The 23392-nt window shown below is 36.8% G+C and overlaps 1 protein-coding gene and 1 long non-coding RNA gene across 5 annotated transcripts in view; one reads left to right on the forward strand and one right to left on the reverse strand.

The window, feature by feature from the left end:
• Nucleotides 1–35: 35 nt before the first annotated feature.
• On the forward strand, nucleotides 36–11362 carry LOC137766585 (uncharacterized). The gene is made up of 3 exons (XR_011074354.1): nucleotides 36–112; nucleotides 228–286; nucleotides 11270–11362. It is a non-coding gene; the product is annotated as an uncharacterized lncRNA (long non-coding RNA).
• BRWD1 (bromodomain and WD repeat domain containing 1) overlaps nucleotides 3239–23392 on the reverse strand; it is a 131840-nt gene continuing 111686 nt past the window's right edge. For 3 of the 4 annotated variants that reach the window (XM_068547099.1, XM_068547098.1, XM_068547100.1), the window contains 4 exons: nucleotides 20217–20443; nucleotides 18528–18686; nucleotides 15157–16059; nucleotides 10435–14168 (listed from right to left, as the gene is read on the reverse strand). In XM_068547099.1, the coding sequence (XP_068403200.1) occupies nucleotides 13003–14168; nucleotides 15157–16059; nucleotides 18528–18686; nucleotides 20217–20443 (2455 nt within the window). In that variant the 3' untranslated portion in view covers nucleotides 10435–13002. Of the gene's footprint in view, nucleotides 3655–10434; nucleotides 14169–15156; nucleotides 16060–18527; nucleotides 18687–20216; nucleotides 20444–23392 lie in introns of those variants that run through there. The other variant, XM_068547101.1, reaches the window with a different exon arrangement.

The following is a 23392-nucleotide window of genomic DNA, read 5'->3' on the forward strand; positions in this document are numbered from 1 at the left end:
TTTTTTCTTCAGCCGCCAGAGCTCGGCGGGGCCACCGAGAGATCGGATGACTGCGGGCTAGAGAGGCGAGAAACAAGAGGCGAGCCGGGGGGCAGGGCCTCCTGTCCGGCAGGTAACGGGCAGAGGAGGGGCTCGGCCGCCCCAGCCCCAGTTTGTAGCGCTCCGGGAAGAGGCCAGGCTGGTTACCTTTCCTTCGTTAAATCCGTTTCCGTTTTCTTCTCCGTTAGGAGTGACTGGGTGAGCTTTGGCTTATTAAGCACCCGGCTTCAAACCGCGACCGCCCCAGGTAGGTGCCGGCCCGGCGCGTCCTAGTGACAGTGGACAGAGGGCGGATGGAAGGGCAGGAAGAAATACAGTGCTTCGCGGTGTTGTAAAAATGAGCCTTTACTCTGGCAATAGGAAGTCACATTTCAAAAGCTGATGCTTGTCAAGCTGATCTAAAAGACTTAATGAGAATGCAAAAATAGTTGCTTCTTTTTTAAAACTTGGCCATTTCTAATACAAAGTTTGTTTTCGTTTTAAATAGCCTTTCATTAATAAGCAAAGTATGTAATTTTTGAATTGGTTCTCTTCTTTCAAATTTAATCGAGACAGAGTTAACGGAGCACTAATCCAAGCAGGAGAGAAAAGGGACACTATACCATAGTTTAAATGAAAATACCCAGTATTGCAACGGAAAAAAAAAAAAAAAGTCCATTCACCTAGATTTAGTTGTGCTGAAACTAGAGGGCATTGCTTACATTCTGGAACCCTATCAATAAATAGTAACAAAGGTAAGTGCTAATTTGGGGTCGGGGGAGCCTCTTGAGATTAAAAAAAAATCTCAGAAATCTGTTGCTAGAAACATCTTGTTTAAAGAAGTGGAACAAGCCTTTCCATAAAATCAGTATTTAGCAATTTTACACATTACTGCAAAATAATATACTGAGTTTTGAAGAAATTTGAACATTTAAGTATAAACAATAAGACCAAATTGCGATCCAGTTAGAGCTTAGGAAACTTTGGGTATAGCTAGCAAGCTAGAATATACAAGATTACCAGTGTAATATTTTAAAACTGCATTAACACTCCTGGGTTACTTGGTTTTACAGAATGACTGAATTGCAGAATAAAAGTTTGGGCATCACTTAGTCCTTTTGTTGAATAAAATAGCTTCATTTTTACCAGTAAGATCCTCAGTTTGATTTCAGTTACATTATGAAAAAATCACTTGTGGAAAGCTGATTAAAATTGTAAATAGGGTAATGATAGTACATTTAGCCGTGATTAAAATCCTGCATACATTTCAGAGAGAGAGAGTTTTACAAGAATGTTAAATTTTAAACAAATGCTTATTTCATGCAGTTACAATAAATTTAGGCCAAACACTTAAAAAATGGCACGTATATATTCAAATTAAATACTCAACCAGAAAAGGGATTCCACTATGAAAGAAGGCTGATGATACAATCTCAAGTACTGACAGAAATTGACCCCACCACAGTGAGTTATAATTTCAAAATGAAATCTTCATGACACTGAAACTGTCAAAAAACTTTGCATAAAATAGTCTTAAACTGAGATTTTAACATTTTCATTTTATGGCATTTGTTGAGGACATAGCATACCCAATAAGAAGTTTCTATGAAATTAAGTGTAAATATGGGACTGAAAATGGGTTTAAACATTTCATTAAAGATCAAAAATCAAACCTCATGCACCTAAAAATATTAGCAGTTTATTAGGAATTCTTCCCTTTCTCACCTGTACTAGTAACAAGTTACTGGTATCAGTATTTCAGATGAAAATATACTATAAACAGAGCAAAGAACACAGACTCCGTAGGTTAGAAATACTCTGGCTTATGCTAAGAAAAAGAAAATAACAAAAAGTCTTTTTTTAAGCAGACATGCAACCACAAATTTCTCAAGTAGTCAAGACACTCGGTTGATTTGTATAACCAAAAAATATGCACTACATTAGTCTAATGAAAAAGGAATAGAAAGCCTTAAGTTTCTATATTTTACTGTCTCAGATTTACGCATGCAAATCTTATATTAATATTCACAGATATTTTTAAATGGGAAAACAACTTGCTTCTAACAATTCAGTTTTCCAATAGCATGTTACCATGTTAAAAAGATTTGACAGTGCGTTCATTTAATCTGGTGATTTTAATTTCAACTATTAACAAATTAAACCTCATTGCAAATAAGTTCTTTATAGTATCAAGACCAGATTTTCCAATCCTAGTGAAGGACTGAAATAGCCCAGACATGCTGCCATTGTGATCAGACTGTAATAAATTTGTAGTAAGTTCATAAAGTTCTTTTAAGGTGCTGTAGAGAAACATAAGAGGATGTGACTGTATCATCTAAAAATAGGACTGTTTTGATCTTTATACTTTTTATTTTCTATGTCATTGAAACTAAGATCTGCCTCATAGTGAGGCACATTTTGGCCATCTCTGTAAATGCCGCTACATGAAAGTAAAAATGAGAAAAAGTTGTAATAGTCACATTCATAGCTTTCATAGAAAAATATATATTCCCTGAATTAGTCATATCAAGTGGTCACCATTCAGTATGAATTCCAATATTATAAACAAAAGAAGAATATTAATGGATTTTCTCTAATTGTCTATTTCCAACGCTCTACTTCAGAACTCATTTATCAACATCCCCATCATTGAATCCCCAGGTCCTTCTAGTTTAAGTTGTTTATAACTTTGGGGGTTGCGAATTATGGGGACTGGATCTTGTTAAAATACTTGCTTCAATCAAAAGTCAAATAGGCTCAATGGCACTTCCTCTTGAAATGTGCCTTTTTTTCTCTTATTTCATTAACGACACTATCGTTATGGTGGTCTGAAATTTTATACTGTAATGCAGAACCCTGAAAATTAGCATCAGGTTGAGATTTTCAAATCTCAACCCTGTACAATTCCCATTATTTTCTTCCTCTAAAGAATCAAGAGATTTCTTCAAGGCCCTTCCTTTCTGGAAAGGAATAATCTCATGACAGACCATTTGTCTTTTATTTCCGCCTCTCCAGCTACAGGCTCCACAATCTATTTCCCCCTCAGAATTCTCTGTAACGTGTTGTCTGTACAAGGGCTGACTAGGAGGAAGCCGTCCTCCCACTTTGACCCACTGGCTTATGGCTTTTAGAAATTCCTCAAAAGGTGCCAACAAGGGATTAACGTTAGAGCTAGGAGCAGAATGCAACTGCCAGTTTACTTGTGGCCCCTGGTTTTCAATTCCACTCTACATTTTCATAGTCACTACTGTGCTTTTTCTTTCCAGGATCTGAACCGCCTTAAAAAAGGCATTTTTCTATTAATATCTTCTAGCTCCTTTTCACTTTCAGAATTTATGGTTGTATCATCCTCTTTATAAACATTCAGTAATTTTTTCTTAGCTGCAGCAGAAGCATTTCGATGGGGCAGTCTTCTGCTACTCTTCCTAATCCACCCATTTTCTGGTCCTGAAATCGTTTCCTTTAGATTACTCATTATCTTTATTTTATTTGCAGCAACAGTGGCACATCTGCGGGGAACTTTCTCAGGCACCATTTTTGCTTTCAGAGTTTCACTAGGCATTTGCACTGCATCCTTCTGATTATGCATACGTGTTCTCATTTTTGTATTGGGTTCTCTGTCTCTAGGAACAGATTCTGAAAAATGAGTGAAAGTTCATATAAATGGAAAAATCTTGTAACACAAGATTTTACTACTACTTACATTCCTCAACAATACATTCCTCAACAATAAATGTTAAAACTACTCACATTGCTAAATTAAAAAACATAAATGATCATCGTCAATGATACATTTTCGACATTGATATAACCTTCCATTTCCTTATCTACAAAAGGAAGTCTTGGGTAGAAGCTACAATCCCTTGCACCTGGCATACTTTGCAATCTGGAAGGATAACTGTCACTCAAACAGTAGCAGACTTGTAAGAATGGAGTTAAGTACATTTAGTCACTAACCTAAAGCTACTAACCTAAAAGCACTTTTTAAAAATCTGAATTTTTTCAATAGAACTTTGTAGGTTTTGAATTTTGGTATCATTTCTAATACTCTATGTTGAATTACTTTAAAATACTCAATATGATTTCTGAAATAATTTTCCTAGAACCTAAACAAGAAGGAAATGCCATCATGACTATGATGATATAGCATCAGCCCTACTTCAAGATCCTTCAGGTTTTAATTCCAACACCAATATTTCCTTTAGTCAAAACAAATTACATGGGTAACTAGTAGATAAAAAGGAACTGTATATTAGTTTTATATAACTGAAATGTGGTTTTCACCCTAGATTCATTTTCTTCAAATTATTCCAGCATTTTATATAACTGAAATGATTAAATCCTAGTTTCACTATTATTCAGATACTTTCTGAGCTGGTATATGCTGGGCACACAGAGGATCAGGCTAAATATTCTAAAAGAAATGAACTCTACACACGCAAGTATAGTTGCTATAAGGAAGAAGCACAGGGTGCTGTGAGAAATACTCCAGAAACCTAACTTCGTAAGGGAAAGCTTCCTTTGAGGAAGTGTTATCGTAGCTGTGAGCTAGAAGCTGACGGGGTCCACCAGCCAAAAGGCAGGACAAAAGGCACACTACAGAGGCAGGTCCTTCACGCGGCCTGAGGCGGCCTCCGAGGTAGCTCAGATGGGTCTCAGTGGGGTCGTGCTGAGCTGCCACGTGGTGCTGGGCCTACCACTCGACATCTACCAGCTGAGATGGGCTCAAATCATTTTTATTTTTGCCAACATCTGAATGCCGTATTTTCAAGTTTCAAATACAAGATTAATGAGCAAAAGTATCTGGGGCAAAAGTGTCTCTTGATAAAAATGCATCTGAAGCTCATTAGCCCCTGAATGTTGGGCCTTATCTGTTGGCAATCTAGTCTTGCTGCCACTGAGTCAAACTACCTAAAACTGTCTTAAAGGATCACAAGTCTTGCTGGGGGGTGAGGTTGTAGGACCCTGCCTCATGTCTCCAGACATTCAGCAGTTGATAAGGACAGGCTGCAGATACTGAAATCACCACACATCTGGAGGACTCACTTACCCTATATCCTTTTCACTGCTAAGGACAGAAAATAAGGGTTTTCTCAGCTATCAACACGGTTACTCTGTAGCAGTGAAACTACAAATTACCAGCCTTCTTAGTTTTTCCTTTTGTGAGGGGAGATGTGTATCTTTCTGTCACCAAGGGCAAATGAGTACAGGTGAAAATGGCTTCTGTGGATTGACATGTTCATTAACAACAGAGCAAGGATTATGAGGAAGGTCTTCCACACTCAAAAACCCTTCAGATTTTACCTTGTCTATGAAAGTCGTTTCAAAGATGTGCTTTGTGCTTTCTCCAAGACCCATGAAAGTTCTCCCAAAGTAGATTAGGAACTACTCTGCTAAAAGCAACCCCCCACAAATGCCTCAGTCTTCTATTTGCTTTTCCAGTGAAATTCTACTTCTAAAGACATGACGTGCTCAATATAAGTCCCATGGCATTGCAAAAATGGCATTTTAGCAGGCTGAGCTACTCAGCAGGCCAGGGCTCCACGCAGCAGGTCCCCCCGGCTCCACACCCTTGGTTGGGCTCTGTGGAGTCCCCTGCGCATGAAATTGGGGAGTGAAAGGAAGACTGGCTTAAAGTGGTGTTTTTACCACTTCAAACAATGTTTTTAAATTATAAACTACTGTCTCAGCAAACCAACCCTGGATTCAAAGTGAATCTTTAGCACATTAAATCAATGTTAAGCAAATGCTAGAATATAAATATGCTACAACAGATGAAGTTTTTAAAAATATATGGCAAAATTAAGGTGAAATTTGTACTTTGTGGTAAGAGAAGGATATGCTAGTATCAGTCAACAAACTGCATCCATTTGCATGTTGGAAAAAATATTAAAAATAGACAATTGGTTCATTCCCAACAACATATCCAGTTGAATGGTACAGATAAAATCCTATTACACTAAAAATTTCTGTGGGACAAAATGATTTAAATTGCATTAACTAATTCCTTTTTATTTTTTAACTAATTCCTTTCTAATGTAGTGATGAAAGTACTTATACGGACAACTTAGGAACCTAGTAATACCAACTCTTTAAGACATTTGTAATCCAAAATAAGGGAAAAGTTAAGATTCTACAGAAGCAGCTATAATTAGGCTTTTAAAAATGCTTTAAGGAAATATGAACTGTGTCCAGAGGAGAGAGAATACAGGAATAAGTTATACTGTATAAGCAACTCCAACTTGATATAGCTGTATCTCTAAAGACTCAGACCATAACATGGGAATTTCATAAAGATAAAAACAATCTGAGGAAGACAGAAGAATGACAGTGGGGAACTTCTTAAAATATAATAATACATACATGTAAGTCAGTGTTAATTTTATTACTGAGAACTTGGTAAATTATAAAGTGTTTCATTGTCCTTGAGAAAATCGCAAACAGTTTTTAGAAACACATACAGGATAATTCAGGGTTAGAGAGAAGTCCAATTTATGTATTAGGGTACAAGCTTAAAATTTCTGGAGGATACTGCTCTAAAAATACATCTGTGATCGTGTCATTTAATACTAACAAATCCGTATAATCCCAAAAGTCCTACTATCCTAGATGGTCTTGGGTCAGCCACAGGTGTTGGAATAGTCACTTGAGTGCTAGAGGCATTGTTGCTTTTCTGTAAATGATTCCCTATTTGGGTATGGTAAAAACTTCATTGGTAGAGTGAAAATTTACACCTTTAATGGTGCTCCATCAGAGTTTACCTAGATGACCACTTTAAATTATAACTCAGAGATCACTATGTATTCTAACATAGTCTGTAGTGAATAGAAACTTGGATATAGACATTACAGTTCTGATTCAAAGCAGCCATCTCTAGTTTCTGTACTTGAAGGTTCATATTCCAATTATGATACTTCATGATACAAAATTGTATTCCTAAATCCAAAGTAAACTTCGTATCACTGCTATAGAAGCATAAACAATTTTAATCTTATCAGCATTTCAACTGGGAGTATTAGAAACAAATTTGATAATGGAAAAATGTAAAAGAATGTGTGAATCAAAATGAAAATATGCTAGCCTATTTCATATACTTTAAGTACAGACATTATTGGTCACTCACTGTGATTGGTGGATAAATCAAATCCCTATAAAGGGGAAACATTTTAGTTGCAAGTCATAACCTCTGTCCTGCAAGCCGCTTATCAGAGCAGATCTGAGATGTCCTTTCTTCATTGTCTCTCTCCTTCATTGATAGGCAATGAAATGACCAAAACTCAGGAAGCAAATAGCATTTACTACTGATATTCCTTACAGCGTAAATTTCCAGAAGATCCCATAAACTGAAAGTCTCTTTAGAGAAGGGCTGTAGAATAGTGTTTCCTGTAACTCGCTGGGTTTAACATTTTTCTAGGGGGAGTTGGTAACACTGAGAAGTCAATGTCTGTGGTATGGCAGTGTCAGGTCAAGGGATTGTCAGAAATAATTCTGTAACCAAGAGTTGTTCTCTGCTAGTTCGGTCATTTCTGTGGTTGAACACATGAACTTAAGTCTTTAATTCATTCAATGATGGGTACATAGAACCTTGTTTTGTTTTGCATCTACAGCTCATCTCTCTCTAGTTTTCTTTCATCTCTAGGAGCAATTAATTGGTAACAGTCATATAATGATTCTCACAAGAGTTGTGATGGCTATTGCAACTTTTTTTCTAAAAATCTGATAAAAACTGTATGAAGTATGAATTCAGGGATCTTACATTTATCTGCTTAATGAATTTTTTCAGAGAGATCTCACATCATTTCAGACTAACGTAGGCAGGAAAAGAAGATATCAGAAGTAAATACTGGGTTTTCCATCTACTTTATTAGTTTACAAATGAAAAGCAGCAGGGCCACAGACAGTCCAACGGCAGCCCCTTTTCAAGAACATCTGACTCCCTCTGGTTTCCCCTGGCTCACAACAAACTGTAGCCCTGCATTCTGCCTGCATGAGAAGAAATCACAAATGGATAAAGGTTGGAGAGTTGCTTAAGACAAGAGGTAAAGATGAGCTGCAATGGAAATTGACTGGATGTTGCAGACCTCACAGAATTAACCAGCTAGAAGGCTCGTAGTAGTTAAAAAAAAAAAAAAAAAAAAAAAAAAAAAGCCTTTGCTTGTAATTATGATGACTATTAAATTTATTATACTCTACTACTTCAGTTAGTTGTCTAAAAAATTGGTTCGTAGTTGACAGTGCTGACTCAGTCGTGGTAACGAGCTAATTTAGAAAGTTAAAGTAGAGCTCTCATGTGGGAGTGGAAAATTAAAGATTTGCCTTTTTGACAAGCTCCAGTAAAGTGGTAGAATTTTACAGATGAACTGAATATGTCCATACAGTCCAAGGACTAAGGGTGGATCAAAACTTAGGAAATCAACTTCAACCTATTAAAAATTAAAGATTCCTTTAACATTTAACCACTGATCAAAAAAGGTAATGATTTCTACATAATTTTCCTTGTGGAACCAACAGTAGGTAGGGCTGGCTGCTGCAGTCCACATCGTCTGTGCCATCTCATTTCAATTGTCAGAATGCCTCTTTCTCTTTACAGTCCTAATTCCCATGAAAGATTTTAATAAATGATAAAACTTACCTTAAAATTAACGTAAAAACTAAACTATGACCAGACAATATGCTGTAGCACTGATAATTAAATTCAATGAAATTATCGGTCTTGACAAACAGTCTGTAGCAACTTGCATGCTGCCAAAGATAGAGCCTGCAAATTTGTAGGATTCAAATGCTGTGAGTGTCCCCGCCCCTCCTCCATCAAATCCATAAAAGCAATCCTTGAAGAGACACCAAGTAAGAGTCTTGATATTCTTCTACCAAATTAACAACATATTAGGAACCAGTTTGGCCGATTATGAGTGATTGGTAAAAATTTCTCTTAACTTTGAGAATTCCCATGTATCCTTAGGCAACATCTATAATTTTAAGAAACAGCTATAAAAACTTTTCTTAAAATGTGAGAAAAGACAACACAGCCCTCACCATTATACTCTTCACACTTCAGTTCTTTCCATTAAATTCACAATTTGAGCTATAAGTAGGATTAGCATTTACTAATCAAGTTGGACTAGATTCTTCCACAATGCTCCATTTTCTCCCTAGCTTTGACAAATATATTTGATCTGGTATGTATGTTCCCGAATACTAGAATAAGAGACAGTCTTATTCTGTTAGGTTGCAAATTTCTTAGGGTCTCTGCTTTATTATTCCCTGATAACCCACAGCAGAAGTTGAGAGATATAACTTAAATAATTAACAGACGGAAAGTTCTTCTACAATGAAGGTGCTTTGTTAAACTCCATCATGCTGGAATAACTGAACTATAATTTCCAAACAATGTACGAACTAAAGGATTTGGTGACAACCACAAGATACCTGATAAAGTAAATATATTGACTTAGTATCAATGAAAAGAATGGAGATGGCATTTCAGCTATAAAAAGGCAGGCAAAAAAACCTTTTCTAGCCATTTAACTATTCCTCAAAAAACGAGTACAAAGGAAGTAGAAAGGAAAAACCAAAAATATTGTATGCACCTTTAACAATGTTCTTGCAATCTACTGATACACAAACCTCTCATTTTTTTCAGGTAACACAAATTCAATTTGTACTGACAGGAGAGATTAATAAAACCCTTTCATTTTAGTTTTTAATACCATACAGTGAAGTTAATAAGTTCTGTGTTCTGATTATTCTAAAGCAAAACAGGCGGGAAGAGGGACAGGGAACACGGTATGGACCCAGCGTCACTCTGAATGAGAACTTTTACTTAAGAAGTCATCAAGCAATGGAGTGTGAAGGATTCAGTGACGGGTCTTATTTTTGGACAGTAGTTACCTTCAGATGGCATGTTTATTGGTTTACGTCTCCTTTTCCCATTTGCACGTCTAGGTTTTGAAGTGCCTTTTCCTAAAACATAAGTTCTTTCCCCCCATTCTCTTATTATAAAACTAATTTATTTTTTAGGTACAACTCTTAACTATCTAGAAGAAACTTTTTTGTTGTTGTTAGAAGCTGTGAGTAAATAAATGCTTTATCATTCTTTCAAGGATTACTAAATTGACAAAGGGTTTAATCCCTAAAATAAAGGGAGAATGGTTACCCTAGGAATTATCTGAAAATGGGATAAACTTTTCCTTTCATTCAGAAGTTACTACACATTGTCAGTATACCCTTTTTAAATAAGCAGGAAGTGGGGGGAAAAAAGCTTTTTTAAACCTCACCTTTTTTTTTAATGTCTGAAATCTTTTTGTCTTAATATGCTTGGTAAAATTAGTCTTTCAAAGGAATCAAAAATCAAATCTAAATACACCTCAAACCTTTTTTTTTTAACCATAAACGAATAAAATCATAGGACTTTGGACATACACAACCACAGTAGTCTTTTTTTCATATACATCAAGTTACTTCAAGTGCAATTGAAAGCTATAGCACTTACTTCTGGATCAGTTCACATTCACTTTGTAACCTTTTGTCTTTTTTCACAAGAAAAATACAAACTGATCCCAAACATATTAAAGTACATCTGTGCATTAAATCCCTGCTCATTTCACATAAAGAGAAGTAGAAAAAAAGTCAAACATGTTCTAGTGCTCAATGTAAACATTTTGAACTATTAATTATTTATTAATTTTCCTTAAAGGTACTTAGCAGTGTGTGTCACATATTCAAAGTTAACCTTAGGAATAGCACCGTGACCAAAAAAACCCATAAAAATGATTCTTTCTATAATCCCTTAGTTTACTTCAGAACTTGAGAAGCTACCATTGTCAACCATGCTTTCAAAGTCACCAGGCCAATTTTTGGGGGTTTTTGTTTGTTTGCTTTTCAGATGAAACCAAAATACTGCTTCTACACACAAAGGCCTAACCATTTTGGACAAAATGAACAATTATGAACGGTTGACCAGCCAATCAATTCAGTTAATTCAGTCCAAAAGATAAGACTAGTTCTATTGATGAAGCCTAAATGGTCAAATATCATTTTACCAAAAGAATTGATGTATTTATGAATATAGTCCGTATTTATTTATGGATTTTTTTGGTACCTTTTTCCAGGTGATGGTAAACATGGAGTTATAACCCTGAGAATAGATATAAAACAGAAGCTTAAGAAGAGTTAAAATAAATTAATGGATATGACATCTATCACCATTTCTTAAAATTAAGGAAGTAAAGAGCATGCCACTAATTTTTTTCAGGTCAGTAGTCGAGGACAATTATCCTGACTCAATCTGTTAACAATACAGTTAAACACGAGCTTTGAGAAGAAAAGCATCATAGTTTTGAAGTGGTGATAGCTCTCTCAACAACCGAAGGAGAGGTAGGTATACCACCTACCTCAGTTGGTAATGTCTAAGAACATCCTTCCCCTTACACCAGAGTAGAAAGAGAAAGTACCTTCTACCATGTCAACTGGAAAAGATAACTAAAAAGTAGCAACACTTAAGAACATTCTAACACTGATACCAGAGTCTGATGCTTTTCCTTATCTGCCACCTTAAGGATACACAGGAGAAAAGGGTTAATTTTGTCTGAAACCAAACACAGTTAGGGCCAATAAATAACAAAGGGTGGGAGTACTGTAACATACCCCATTAGCTACGAAATATGTAAACCACTTGAATCAAGTCCATCTTCAGGCACAAAAAAGCTAGGAATGGCCACCTATATACTGTTTGGAGTAGCACAACCTATCAAGTAAAAATATTTGGCTCGAAAATAAGTGTACTATGGTATTTGATGGTGTAAAAGTTACGCTTTAAGTGGATTTCAAAATTATTTTCCCACAACACATGACAGTTTCTTAGATTTAAACTAGAGGTCACTAATAAAGATACTTAGTTGCACCAGCAAAGAATGCTTGGGATTGCACATGGCAGCAGTAGACTAAAAGAGATGGAGAATGACATTTAACTATTGTCCTATATAAATGAGATTTGTGATTGCACTCTTAACAAAAATCAACTCTACAATTTCAAGAGATGGGGCGAAATTACACATAATTTACTCTTTTAGCCCTGTACACTCTATTGAAGAACACACTTTATCTAAATCTAAGGCACACAAACTCCTCTATTTCACAGAGTAAGACTATGGAAGACCAAGATTTTGGTTAAATTCCGTACATGGAAACCAGGAGATCTTGGAAAGACAAATTATATAGCATTTTGTTAGTGCACAATTTAAAAGAAAATGCTAGTATTATGGTCTGGCCTTAGAGGTTTAAAATGTACAAATGTTAAAAAAAAATAATAATAATTTACCAGCACTTTATAAATTCAAGTTTATAAAATAAAATGGATGATATTTTCCTTAAAAATAAAGAAAAAGACCCAACAGGGCTTGGAAACAAAACTTGGAAACCATTTCAATGAAAATGACCAATCTGGTATAATGCACTCTACTCAAGTAGCCAGGGAAAGAAAAAAGTGGTAGGTACCTTGCCTACTAATCATGGTTACCCCTCCCACGATTGTTATGTCAGTATGCACATAATATTTATGAAGAATCTGTAAACAAAGGTCACATGAAATTCATACTACAATAGGACTGGGATTAGAAACTACCACCTCTTGACGAATTCTGAAAATAACTATGACAATTGCTACCATGAAAGTAATGCTCATTGGTTTTGATAACCAGAATGTCTAGTGTTTAACATATTTCAAACTCTTGCTATATGTAGTTAAATACTGTCAAAGTAGATCTGCCCCCAAAATGAAGCATATTTTGGCACCTGTGCTGAATGCTGCTACAAAGGCAAGCAAGTGCAAATAAAAATAACAGTCATGATTTAGTCACATTCATAACTTTTCATAGAAAAATATAAATATATTCCCTGAATTGTAGGACAAAAAATAATTTCAACAGCCAGCTTTCACTATAAATTCCAGTCCATTCCCTCTTTCAATGAACTGGTTTTCCCTCGAGGTCATAAGGTGCAATCATCAAAATCTAACACATTTTCTAAGCTCCTGTCGTCATCCCCATCGTGGTATCTCACGGTCCTCCTGCCCTGATTCCTCGTCTTTATCTTTGAACGCCGAAGAACTCTTCTAGACTTTGCATAGTCCACGTCCTCCCAGTCATTGTCATCCACATTTAACCTAGGACGTTTGCTTTGTCTTTGTCGTCTCATGGTTTTAGATACGTTAGCTGTGAAAGTTTTACCTTTTCTAACTACTTTTGCTTTTCCTTTCATTTTCCTCTTTTTGGTTTTTGTATCATCAGTAAAGTCAGCATCTGATTCAGTGGCAGATCGCAAATCTGAATCAGATTTGGGACTAGTGTCAGGTCCACACTTCGGGCTCCCTGGTGTTTCAGAAGCTTTCACATTTTCCAGTTCAGGACGCAGTCTCTTCCTCTTCGTTTCCGCCACCTCGGCCGCCTCCTGCGAATCCCGCATCACCTTTGTCTCACTGAAAGGAGCCTTCCCATAGGTCCTGAGTCTTCTGCCGTTCCACCTGCGTAGCCCATAATTCAGTTCCTCTTCAAAGTTATTCTCTGCAGTAGCTTTTTGCACCGGAGCTGACTCAGAAGAACATTTTCTACCAGTCTCATTCCCTGGAATATGGCTTTTTGAATCTTCCTCCGAAGACCCAATCAAGGAATTCTTTGTTTTAGAAGGTGCAACATTTGTTTTGTGACTACTGGTATGCCTGTTCTTGTGTCTTGAATTCAACATACCTTCAGAGTCTGAGTCTTCATTTAAAGACTGATTAATACTTTTTGTACTACCGTCTGAGTCGGCTTCAGGTGGCTTCCCTTCACAGCCATATTGTTCGTTTGGCACGTCACAGTTTACATCTCCCTCAGAATCACTCACTATCTTCTTAGCTGTGCTACATGCAAAATGGAGGGACTTTTTCCTTCCCTTTTTGCTTCTAGTACACACATTTTCTAAACTGACGTCTTCCACATCACTCATCAGCTTGATCCTAGTAGCAGCGGTGGTGGCACATCTTCGAGGAACTCTTAGGAGACCCGTTTTGGCTTTTGATGCTTTCTTAACCACCTTCGAATTGCTGTCTGAGTCACTGGAGCAGACCCTTTTCCTGGCGACTTTTCTGCTTTGTCCATGGTCTTGTGATGCAGAGTCTAAAAATTAAGAGTACTCTTTTAATCTTTAATAGAAGATTAAGTCTAAAGGAATTAAATGTTCAACATTTTAAACAACTGAAGTCCGAGATTCTTTCTAACTTGGAAAGAGGGTGGCAGTGAATGGGTTGGGCTTTTACTACTTTAGAACTGACTTTTTCAGCCTCACCACCATCCACAAGTATAACACACTCCATCAATAACATCCCATGCCTTTCCATCTATATACACAAAACACTTGACACTAGAGTATGTTATTTACATGAATACAAACTACACCCTCTTCATCACCGCACTGAAGTATGCAAACTCATCGCTCTCAGCCTCCCTGAAACTTCTTAACTTCACAGGTTCCATCACACACTACAGTTAGTCTTAGCTTTAGATGCCTCTTGCTCTTTAATATTTTTCAATCTCCATTTACCAGGACAATCTTAATTCAGCAAGTTATCTAAATTCTCTATGCTCCAGAGTTATTATCAGTAAAATGGACATAATAATAATAATAGTACTTATCTCATAAAAGATATGAAGACTAAACTGGTTCATAAATAAATGTAAAGCATTTAGAAAAACTTCCTGATAAGAAATAGCTTGGTAACTTGGTAACTGTTCTTAGCTGCTATTATTACTTATCACATTCCTTTCAACCACCCTTTTCTTTCCTCTTCTCAAACTCTTATCACCAACAGCTTATAAATGTGCTGGCCTCTGCCTTTCTTAAGCCCATAGCCAATACAATATCCCCAATTCCATTATAAGAAGTGAAATCTCTATTAAAAACAGCTATGGCCAAGGCGGCCTGTTACATGAGCAAAACTAAATGTACTCAACCAACAGTACACAGAGAAAAGACTAATGGAGGATGCAGGGGGTGGAGAGAAAACAGGTGGCAAAGAAAAGTTTCATGGGGGGAAAAGACAATGTATGCTATAAAAAAAGGACAGTGAGAAAAATCAGTGAACCAAGGTTAAATGTTTTGAATTACCTTTCATAAAATTGTTTGGTTTTTCTTTTGTTTTCTTGTCATCATCTGAATCCAGATCAGTTTCAGATACACGATCTGAAAAGCACTGGGACCCAGCAATAGGTTCACACTTCACATTCCCTGAACTCGGGTTTATTTCCATTTTATGACATCTACCGTCTTCTCCATCTTCTGCTTCAGATTCAGAGTCCTCTGAATCACTGAAGATTTTTGCTTTTTTAAGGAAAGCAGCATTCTTGCGACCTGTGTTGTATCTCCTACCACCATATTTTCTTGGTTCTGAATTTGCTTCCTCCTCTTCCTCTGAGATGCTTTCTGCCTTAGGTTTCTGCGAAGATGTTGATGGGCCAGCAGTTCTGTTACGTCCATTATCTGAATCATGACTTTTAGAGTCTTCCTCAGAAGACTCTATCTTAAGAAATTTTGTTTTAGAAGTTGCTGCAGTTTGGGACTTGTAACCATTAGCATGCCAATTTTTCCGGGCTACCCGCAAATCACTTTCTGACTCTGAATCTCCATTTTCAGTATTCTGGGCAGCACGAGAACTGGACAATGGTGATGGTTGATTTTGATCTTTTAGCTCCTCTTCTTCAAGTTCTGACTTTAAGCTCTGGTCATCCTCAGAATTATGTAATAACTTTTTTCTAGCTACAGCAGAAGCATTGCGGTGAGGCAGCTTACGGCCAGAACAGACACTTTCAGAGCTAGAATTCTCCTCTACGTCACTCATTAACTTTATCTTATTGGCAGCCACAGCAGCACACTTTCGTAGCACTTTTCGGTTACTTCCAGCTCTGGCTTTTAGACTTTCACCAGTCTCCAAAGAATTGTTATCAGAGTCACTTAAATAGACTCTCTTTCTAGTGGCTCTTCTGCCACATCCATTTTCTAAAGAAACTGGACCTAAAAATAAAGTAACAGTAAAATTAGAAAGGTCTTCCTTATTTCAACATTTTAAAATGACTTCATTTTAGTACTGATGTTCCTTATTTTTTTAATGCCAAAACAAGTTTACCTTTCTAAATTTAAAAAGTTTAAAGGACAGAACAGAACAGAGAGTCCAGAAATAAACCCATGCATATATGGTCAGTTAATTTACGACAAAGGAGCCAAGAATATAAAAATGGAAAGGGACAGTCTTTTCAATAAATGGTGTTGGGAAACTAGACAGCCACATGCAAAAGAATGAAACTAGACTACTATCTTATACCATACACAAAAATTAACTCAAAGTGGATTAAAGAATGTAAGACCTGAAATCATAATACTAGAAGAAAACACGGGTAGAAGAATCCTTGACATCATTCTTGGCAATGATTTTTTAGATCCGACTCCAAAAGCAAAAGCAACGAAAGCAAAAATAAAGCAAGACTACATCAAACTAAAAAGCAACGGAAATCATCAACAAAGTGAAATGGCAACCTACTGAATGGGAGAAGATACTTGCAAATCATACACCTAATCAGGGGTTAATACCCAGAACTCATACAACTCAATACAAAAAAACAAACAATCCAATTTAAAAATGGGCAGAGAATCTGAAGAGGCATTTTTCCATAGGAGACATACAGATGTCCAACAAGCACATGAAAAGATGCTCAACATCACTGATCATTAGGGAAATGCAAATCAAAACCACAGTGAGATATCATTTCACACCTATTAGAATAGCTATCATCAGAAAGACAAGAAATAACAAGTGTTGGTGAGGATCTGAAGGAGAGGGAGCCCCTGTGCACTGTTGGTGGGAAAGTAAATTGGTATAGCCACTACAGAAAACAGTATAGAGGTTCCTCAAAAAATTACAAATAGAAATATTATATGACCCAACAATTCCACTTCTGGCTATTTATCCAAAGAAAACAAAAACATGAATGTGAAAACATATCTGCACCACCATGCTCACTGCAGCATTATTCACAATAGCCAAGATATGGAAACAACCTAAGTGTTCACTGATGGATGAATGGATAAAGAAGATACACACACACACACACACACACACACACACGAATACTATTCAGCCATAAAAAAGAATGGACTCTTGCCATTTGCGACAACACAGATGGACCTTGAGGGCATTATGCTAAGTGAAGTAAGTCAGACAGAGAAAGACAAATACCCTATGATCTCACTTATATGTGGAATCTACAAAAACAAAACAAAGAACAAGCTCGTAGATACAGAGAACAGACTGGTGGTTGCCCGAGGGGAGGGTGCATAGGGAGTGAGTGAAATGGGTGAATGGAGTCAAAAGGTACAAACTTCCAGTTATAAAATAAATAAGTTATGAAGATATAATGTACAGCATGGCAAGTATAGTTAATAATGCTGTATTGCATATTTGAAAGTTGCTAAGACTAAATCTTAAAAGTCCTCATCACAAGAAAAAAAAAATTTTTGTGACTACGTATGGTGACGCACAGTAACTAAACATATTGTTGTAACCATTCTGTAAAGTACACAAATGTCGAATCATTACATTGTACACCTGAAATTAATATAATGTTATATGTCAATTATACCTCAAGAAAAAAAAAAGCCTAAAGGACATGTAATCATGTGCAGATGCGTTAAGTCAATAAACCATCCAGGACTTGCCTGGTGGTGCAGTGGTTAAGAATCCACCTGCCAATGCAGGCAACACGGGTTCAAGCCCTGGTCCGGGAAGATCCCACATGCCGCGGAGCAACTAAGCCCATGCGCCACAACTACCAAGCCTGCGCTCTAGAGCCCGTGTGCCGCAACTGCTGAGCCCAAGCGCCGCATCTACTGAAGCCTGCACGCTCTATAGAGCCCATGCTCGCTGCAACAAGAGAAGCCACTGCAATGAGATGCCCGCGCACCGCAACAAAGAGTAGCCCCCGCTCACCGCAACTAGAGAAAGCCCGCGCGCAGCAACGAAGACCCAATGCAGGCTTCCCTGGTGGCGCAGTGGTTGAGAATCTGCCTGCTAATGCAGGGGACACGGGTTCGAGCCCTGGTCTGGGAAGATCCCACATGCCGCGGAGCAACTAGGCCCGTGAGCCACAACTACTGAGCCTGCGCGTCTGGAGCCTGTGCTCCGCAACAAGAGAGTCCGCGATAGTGAGAGGCCCGCGCACCGCGATGAAGAGTGGCCCCCGCTCGCCGCAACTAGAGAAAGCCCTCGCACAGAAACGAAGACCCAACACAGCCATAAATAAGTAAATTTAAAAAAAAAAAAAAGATAAAATAAAAAGACCCAATGCAGCCAAAGAATAAATAAAAATTTACAGTAAAAAAAAAAAAAAAAAAATTTTTAAGTAAATAAATAAATAAACCATCCAATATTTAGCTTTTGAATTCTCTTGATATACATTTCTCCAAAGTACCACTGAGCCTCTTCTCACCAGTTTTTCTTTTAGCAGCTCTGGTTCTGGTCACCCTGCTCCTGGCCAACCCACTACGTAAGGAGGATTCACGAGCTCTTGAACTCTCTTTGCTTTCCTCTGAACTATTTGAAGCTGAAGATGATGAAGAGGTACCTAAGGAATCTTCCATTTCACTTTCTAAGAAAAATGAAGCATCAACAGTTCATTACATATATTCTCCTATCTTTACACACAAGCAGTTATTTTGTAACAAACAGACTAAAAGCAGATTCTCAAAATAGAAGAGGAGAGTATATTTTTAAAAACTGTTCCAAAGAATAGCTGATAACATTTTGGTATTAAAAGGTACATAATCAGCATTTGAAATCAAATTTGTTCTCTTATTTCTGAAAGTAACATGTTAATACTGGTTTGGATTCAGAAAATACAGTTTATATATTTTATAAACAAGCTTTCATTAAAAATTTAATTAGCTCCACTATCTTCTTCCTTCTGTTATGAGACAGGTATTTCCTATAGAAAAGACAATCGTTTCAAGTCCAGTATTTCAGTAGGCTTTCAGGTCTCTTTCTAGTAGCCCTTCCTAACAGCATAGTTGTACCATACAGGCTTCCAAGTCAAGAAAGAGCATTTCAACACACACACACACACACACAAAAAGGTAGAAAAGGTGTGAGATGAATAATTTAAATAGTACAGGTCATTTCCCCCCACCATAATACTTAATGAGTATATGCACAAGTATAAGCACAAGATAGGAAACCAACTTTCCTGTTCCTTCATCCAGGCTCAGTTCTTGCATGCCTATCACAAAATAAATATTTCACCAAAATGAGTGGGAACGTATTGTTGAAAGACAAAATTTTGCTCCATGTTACAACCCAACTCCACGTCAAAGAACAGAGTGGCTGTTAGAGGGGTATCAGTCACCAAATCGTGTTTCTTCCTTTGAAATTGCTCTGCAGTTTGCCCACTCTGCCTGCTCCTACTGTATCCCACTTCCCATCATGTTGACTATGTTTCCAGATTCTTCTCCTTCCCCACATATCACTGCCAAACTGATTAATCTTCCTGAAACACAATTCGTCACTGTGATTCCTTCACAACAAGGGACCCTATTAAGTAATCCAAACTTTTCTGCAAGGCTTGCCAGTCTCTAAAATGTGGCTGCATTTTACCTGTTTGATCCTACTATTTTAAATCACAACAGTAATCATTATACCATCATCACAAGTCACCAAAACCACTCAGAGCAATATGCAAGTATGTACACACCATGGCCTCATTCGCACAATGCTAACAAAGGGTCAGTGTCAGCTATAGTTATACCACCAAATAGTAATAAAGTAAACAGTTTAGAATTTACTAGGTCATCAGCTTTAAACTTACATGATTACCAAGTCTTTTTTTTAATTTAAATTTTTAAATGTCAAATTTTGCACAAAAAGTGGTACTTATATCACATTATTTAAAACCTGAAGGATTCAAATTTGCTTAAAATGTGGCTGCACCACTTGCAAAGAACAGTATTTATCAAATATAATCTAATTATTCCATGTGTTACTTACGTCTCTTCTGTTAAATTTAAGTTCCTTGAATGTCAAGGCCATGTCTTACTTCTTTATTCTTTCCTCTAAACCCATAGTAACTACCAATGTTACAAACGTGAGTGCTCAACAGGTGAATATATAACATTCCATTTCTCACCAGATAATGTAGAACCATTTGTTAGAGTGACAGGTGTATTTCTTCTCATTCTTTCTGATGATGCCGCTGAATCTGAAGAATCACCCGAAGTAACACCTGAAGAGACACTAGCACTTGTCTTGCGGCTTGCAGAATAAGCTGCCCTACTTGAGGTAGACTGGACAGGAGAACCTACCAACTCAGGAATTACTTTTGCCTGAGATTTTAAGCGCTTCTGCTTGATATTTCTGGTCAAAGATAGGAAAAATAAAACAATATTTAACAAAACAGAGGATGCCTAAATAAAGTAGTGTATTATTACTTAACCTGAGAATAAACTTTATGATCAAGACATTAAAATATTCATTATTAACATCTTATTCTAGCATGGATTACTATTCTCTTTAAATTTGACATCATTTTATTCCAAATTTGAGTAATGAACAAATGATCCAAGTAACAGAATTACAGAAAATCATGCTGAATACCTTAGATTCTTTGGATTAAATGCTAAGGGGAGCCAACATTTATGTAATACAGGCATTCATTCATATTACAAATTTTTTTAAAGTTATATCTGCTGTAGAGCTTGTGATGTGATTTGATTTTGATTGATTGATTGATTGATTGATTTTTGGCTACACCACGGCTTGCGGGATTCTCAGTTCCCTGACCAGGGATTGAACCCAGGCCACGCCAGTGAAAGCCTGGAATCCTAACCACTTGGCCACCAAGGAACTGCCCATATTACAAATATGAGTCTCAATATGACAACATTCCCTCTAGACTCCTATTTATATATTCCTAAAGACAGTATAAAATTAGGAGAAATTGACAAAACCTGAAGAGAAAGAACAGCGAGGCAAAAAAGAGAACAAGCTAGTTTTTTTCTGAGACCAATCTGTTTACATCTAAGTGCCAATTCACCAAAATTGGCCCCTGAGCCATGGATTATGGTGAAAAACAGTGGAAGTTTAAGATAAGACAATCTTTGGGTTTAAATTACAGATCTGAGTAATATTCATGTTTTTTAAAGATAATCCTTTAAAACAAAAGGATTTGGTTTTGCTTTTCTGTAAAACAAAAAGATAAAGGAGCTTTTAGGAGTATCTAAGACATCTGAGCTTAAAGATAACCACAATTAATCAACTATACTTCAATTTTTAAAAAACACAATTCTTTTAAGCAGTTATTGTTTATCATAATCAAGAAAATTCAAGTTTCCAAATGTAAATAGACCATGTTTAAAGACAAGTAGTCTTTCAGTTTCCATGTGTTAAATCCAATCTGTCAGCTACAAATGGGAGGGGGACAAATGACTGTAAAACGTTAACATCTTGGTTTCCTCCTTTTATTAAAAAATAAAAAATAAAAAAATTTTAAAAAGAAAACTCAAACTTGTTATGTCAAAATTTTAACTTCCATTAATATCAGCTGGAGGGTAATACAAAAAGAAATAATTATATGCTTATATACTTATCATAAACTTGATTTTTAACAGTAGACAAGGTGATAGTAGCTCCAAGAGTGAAACCTTTCCCTTTTTATCCTATCCTTTATGAAGAAAAAAATGCAGAAGGCCTCAGAGACCTTTGGGAGACCATTAAACATACCAACATATGGGAGCCCCAAAGGAGACGAAAGGAGCAAAACAAAGTATCTGAAGAAATAATGGCTGAAAACCACCCAAATCTGATGAAAAACATTCTACATCCACAAAGCTGGACAAATTTCAATAAGGATAAACTGAAAGAAATCCACACCTACAGTCATTTGCAAGATGAAGACAAAAAGAAAATCTTGAAAGCACCAAGAGAAAACTCCATATGCACAAGGAAGGGAACCTCAGTAAGATTAATAGCTGACTTCTCATCAGAAACACTGGGGGTCAGCAGGCAGTAAGATGACATATTCAAAGTGCTAAAAGAAAAACACTGCCAACTAAACTAGTCTTAAATAATAAAACTAGTCTTACATAATAAAAGTGAAATTAAAGACATTCCCAGATAAACAAAGATTAAGGGAATTCACTGCTCGCATGTCTGCCTTACAAGAAATATTAAAGGACTTCAGGTTGAAAAGAAATGACACCAGAGGGTAACTCAAATCTATAAAAAGAAATAAAGACCACGGGGAAAGGTAATTACATAAGTAAATATAAATAACAGTATAAATAATTTGTTTATTCTTATCTGATTTAAAAGACAACTTCATAAAACAACATATAAAGATATAAACTGTATGACAGTAACAGCACAAATAAGAAGGGGAAGGGAGCTAAACTAGAACAAAATTCTTATATCTATGGGAATTAAATAGTATTAACCTGAAGTAGATTGTTTTCAATTGAGATGCATGGTGTAATCCCAAGAACAACCATGAGGAAATCCATCAAGGGTATAGTGCACATTCAAAATGTACATGACGGGTTTCCCTGGTGGTGCAGTGGTTGAGAATCCGCCTGCCAATGCAGGGGACATGGGTTCGATCCCTGGTCCGGGAAGATCCCACATGCCACGGAGCAACTAAGCCCATGCGCCACAACTACTGAGCCTGTGCTCTAGAGCCCGCGAACCACAACTACTGAGCCTGCGTGCTGCCAACTACTGAAGCCCACGCGCCTAGATAGAGCCCGTGCTCCGCAACAAGAGAAGCCACCACAGTGAGAAGCCCACGCACCACAACGAAGAGCAGCACCCGCTCGCCACACTAGAGAAAGCCCGCGTGCAGCAACAAAGACCCCACACAGCCAAAAATAAATAAATAAATTTATTAAAAAAAAAAAAAAGTACGTGAAAACAAACTAAACACTGAAAAACTCAATTTCCACATTTCAACACTTTAAAATATCTACAAATGTGATATTAATGTAAGCTACATAGTCATAAATGGCAAAATATAAATTAATATTAATTTACTATAAAGAGAATAAATCCTGCATTTTACATTTCTTCTCTACAACTAATCCCCAGTGAAAATAGAGTGCATTACATCTAACTGGCATTTTCCCTTACACGATCAAATGCTCAATAGCCATACACAGTAATCACTTTACCCTCTGCATTTAAAAAAAAAATTCCTATGCAAAACACAAGTAATATTTTGAATAATCCTTAGTAAGATTTAGTTGATGCTTTTCATTAAATGCTTACAAATGTATATAATTAAAAATTAATGCAACAGCTCTATATGCAGAG

Source organism: Eschrichtius robustus, chromosome 6, assembly GCF_028021215.1.
Source record: "Eschrichtius robustus isolate mEscRob2 chromosome 6, mEscRob2.pri, whole genome shotgun sequence".
In the NCBI taxonomy this organism is placed as follows: Eukaryota; Metazoa; Chordata; class Mammalia; order Artiodactyla; family Eschrichtiidae; genus Eschrichtius; species Eschrichtius robustus.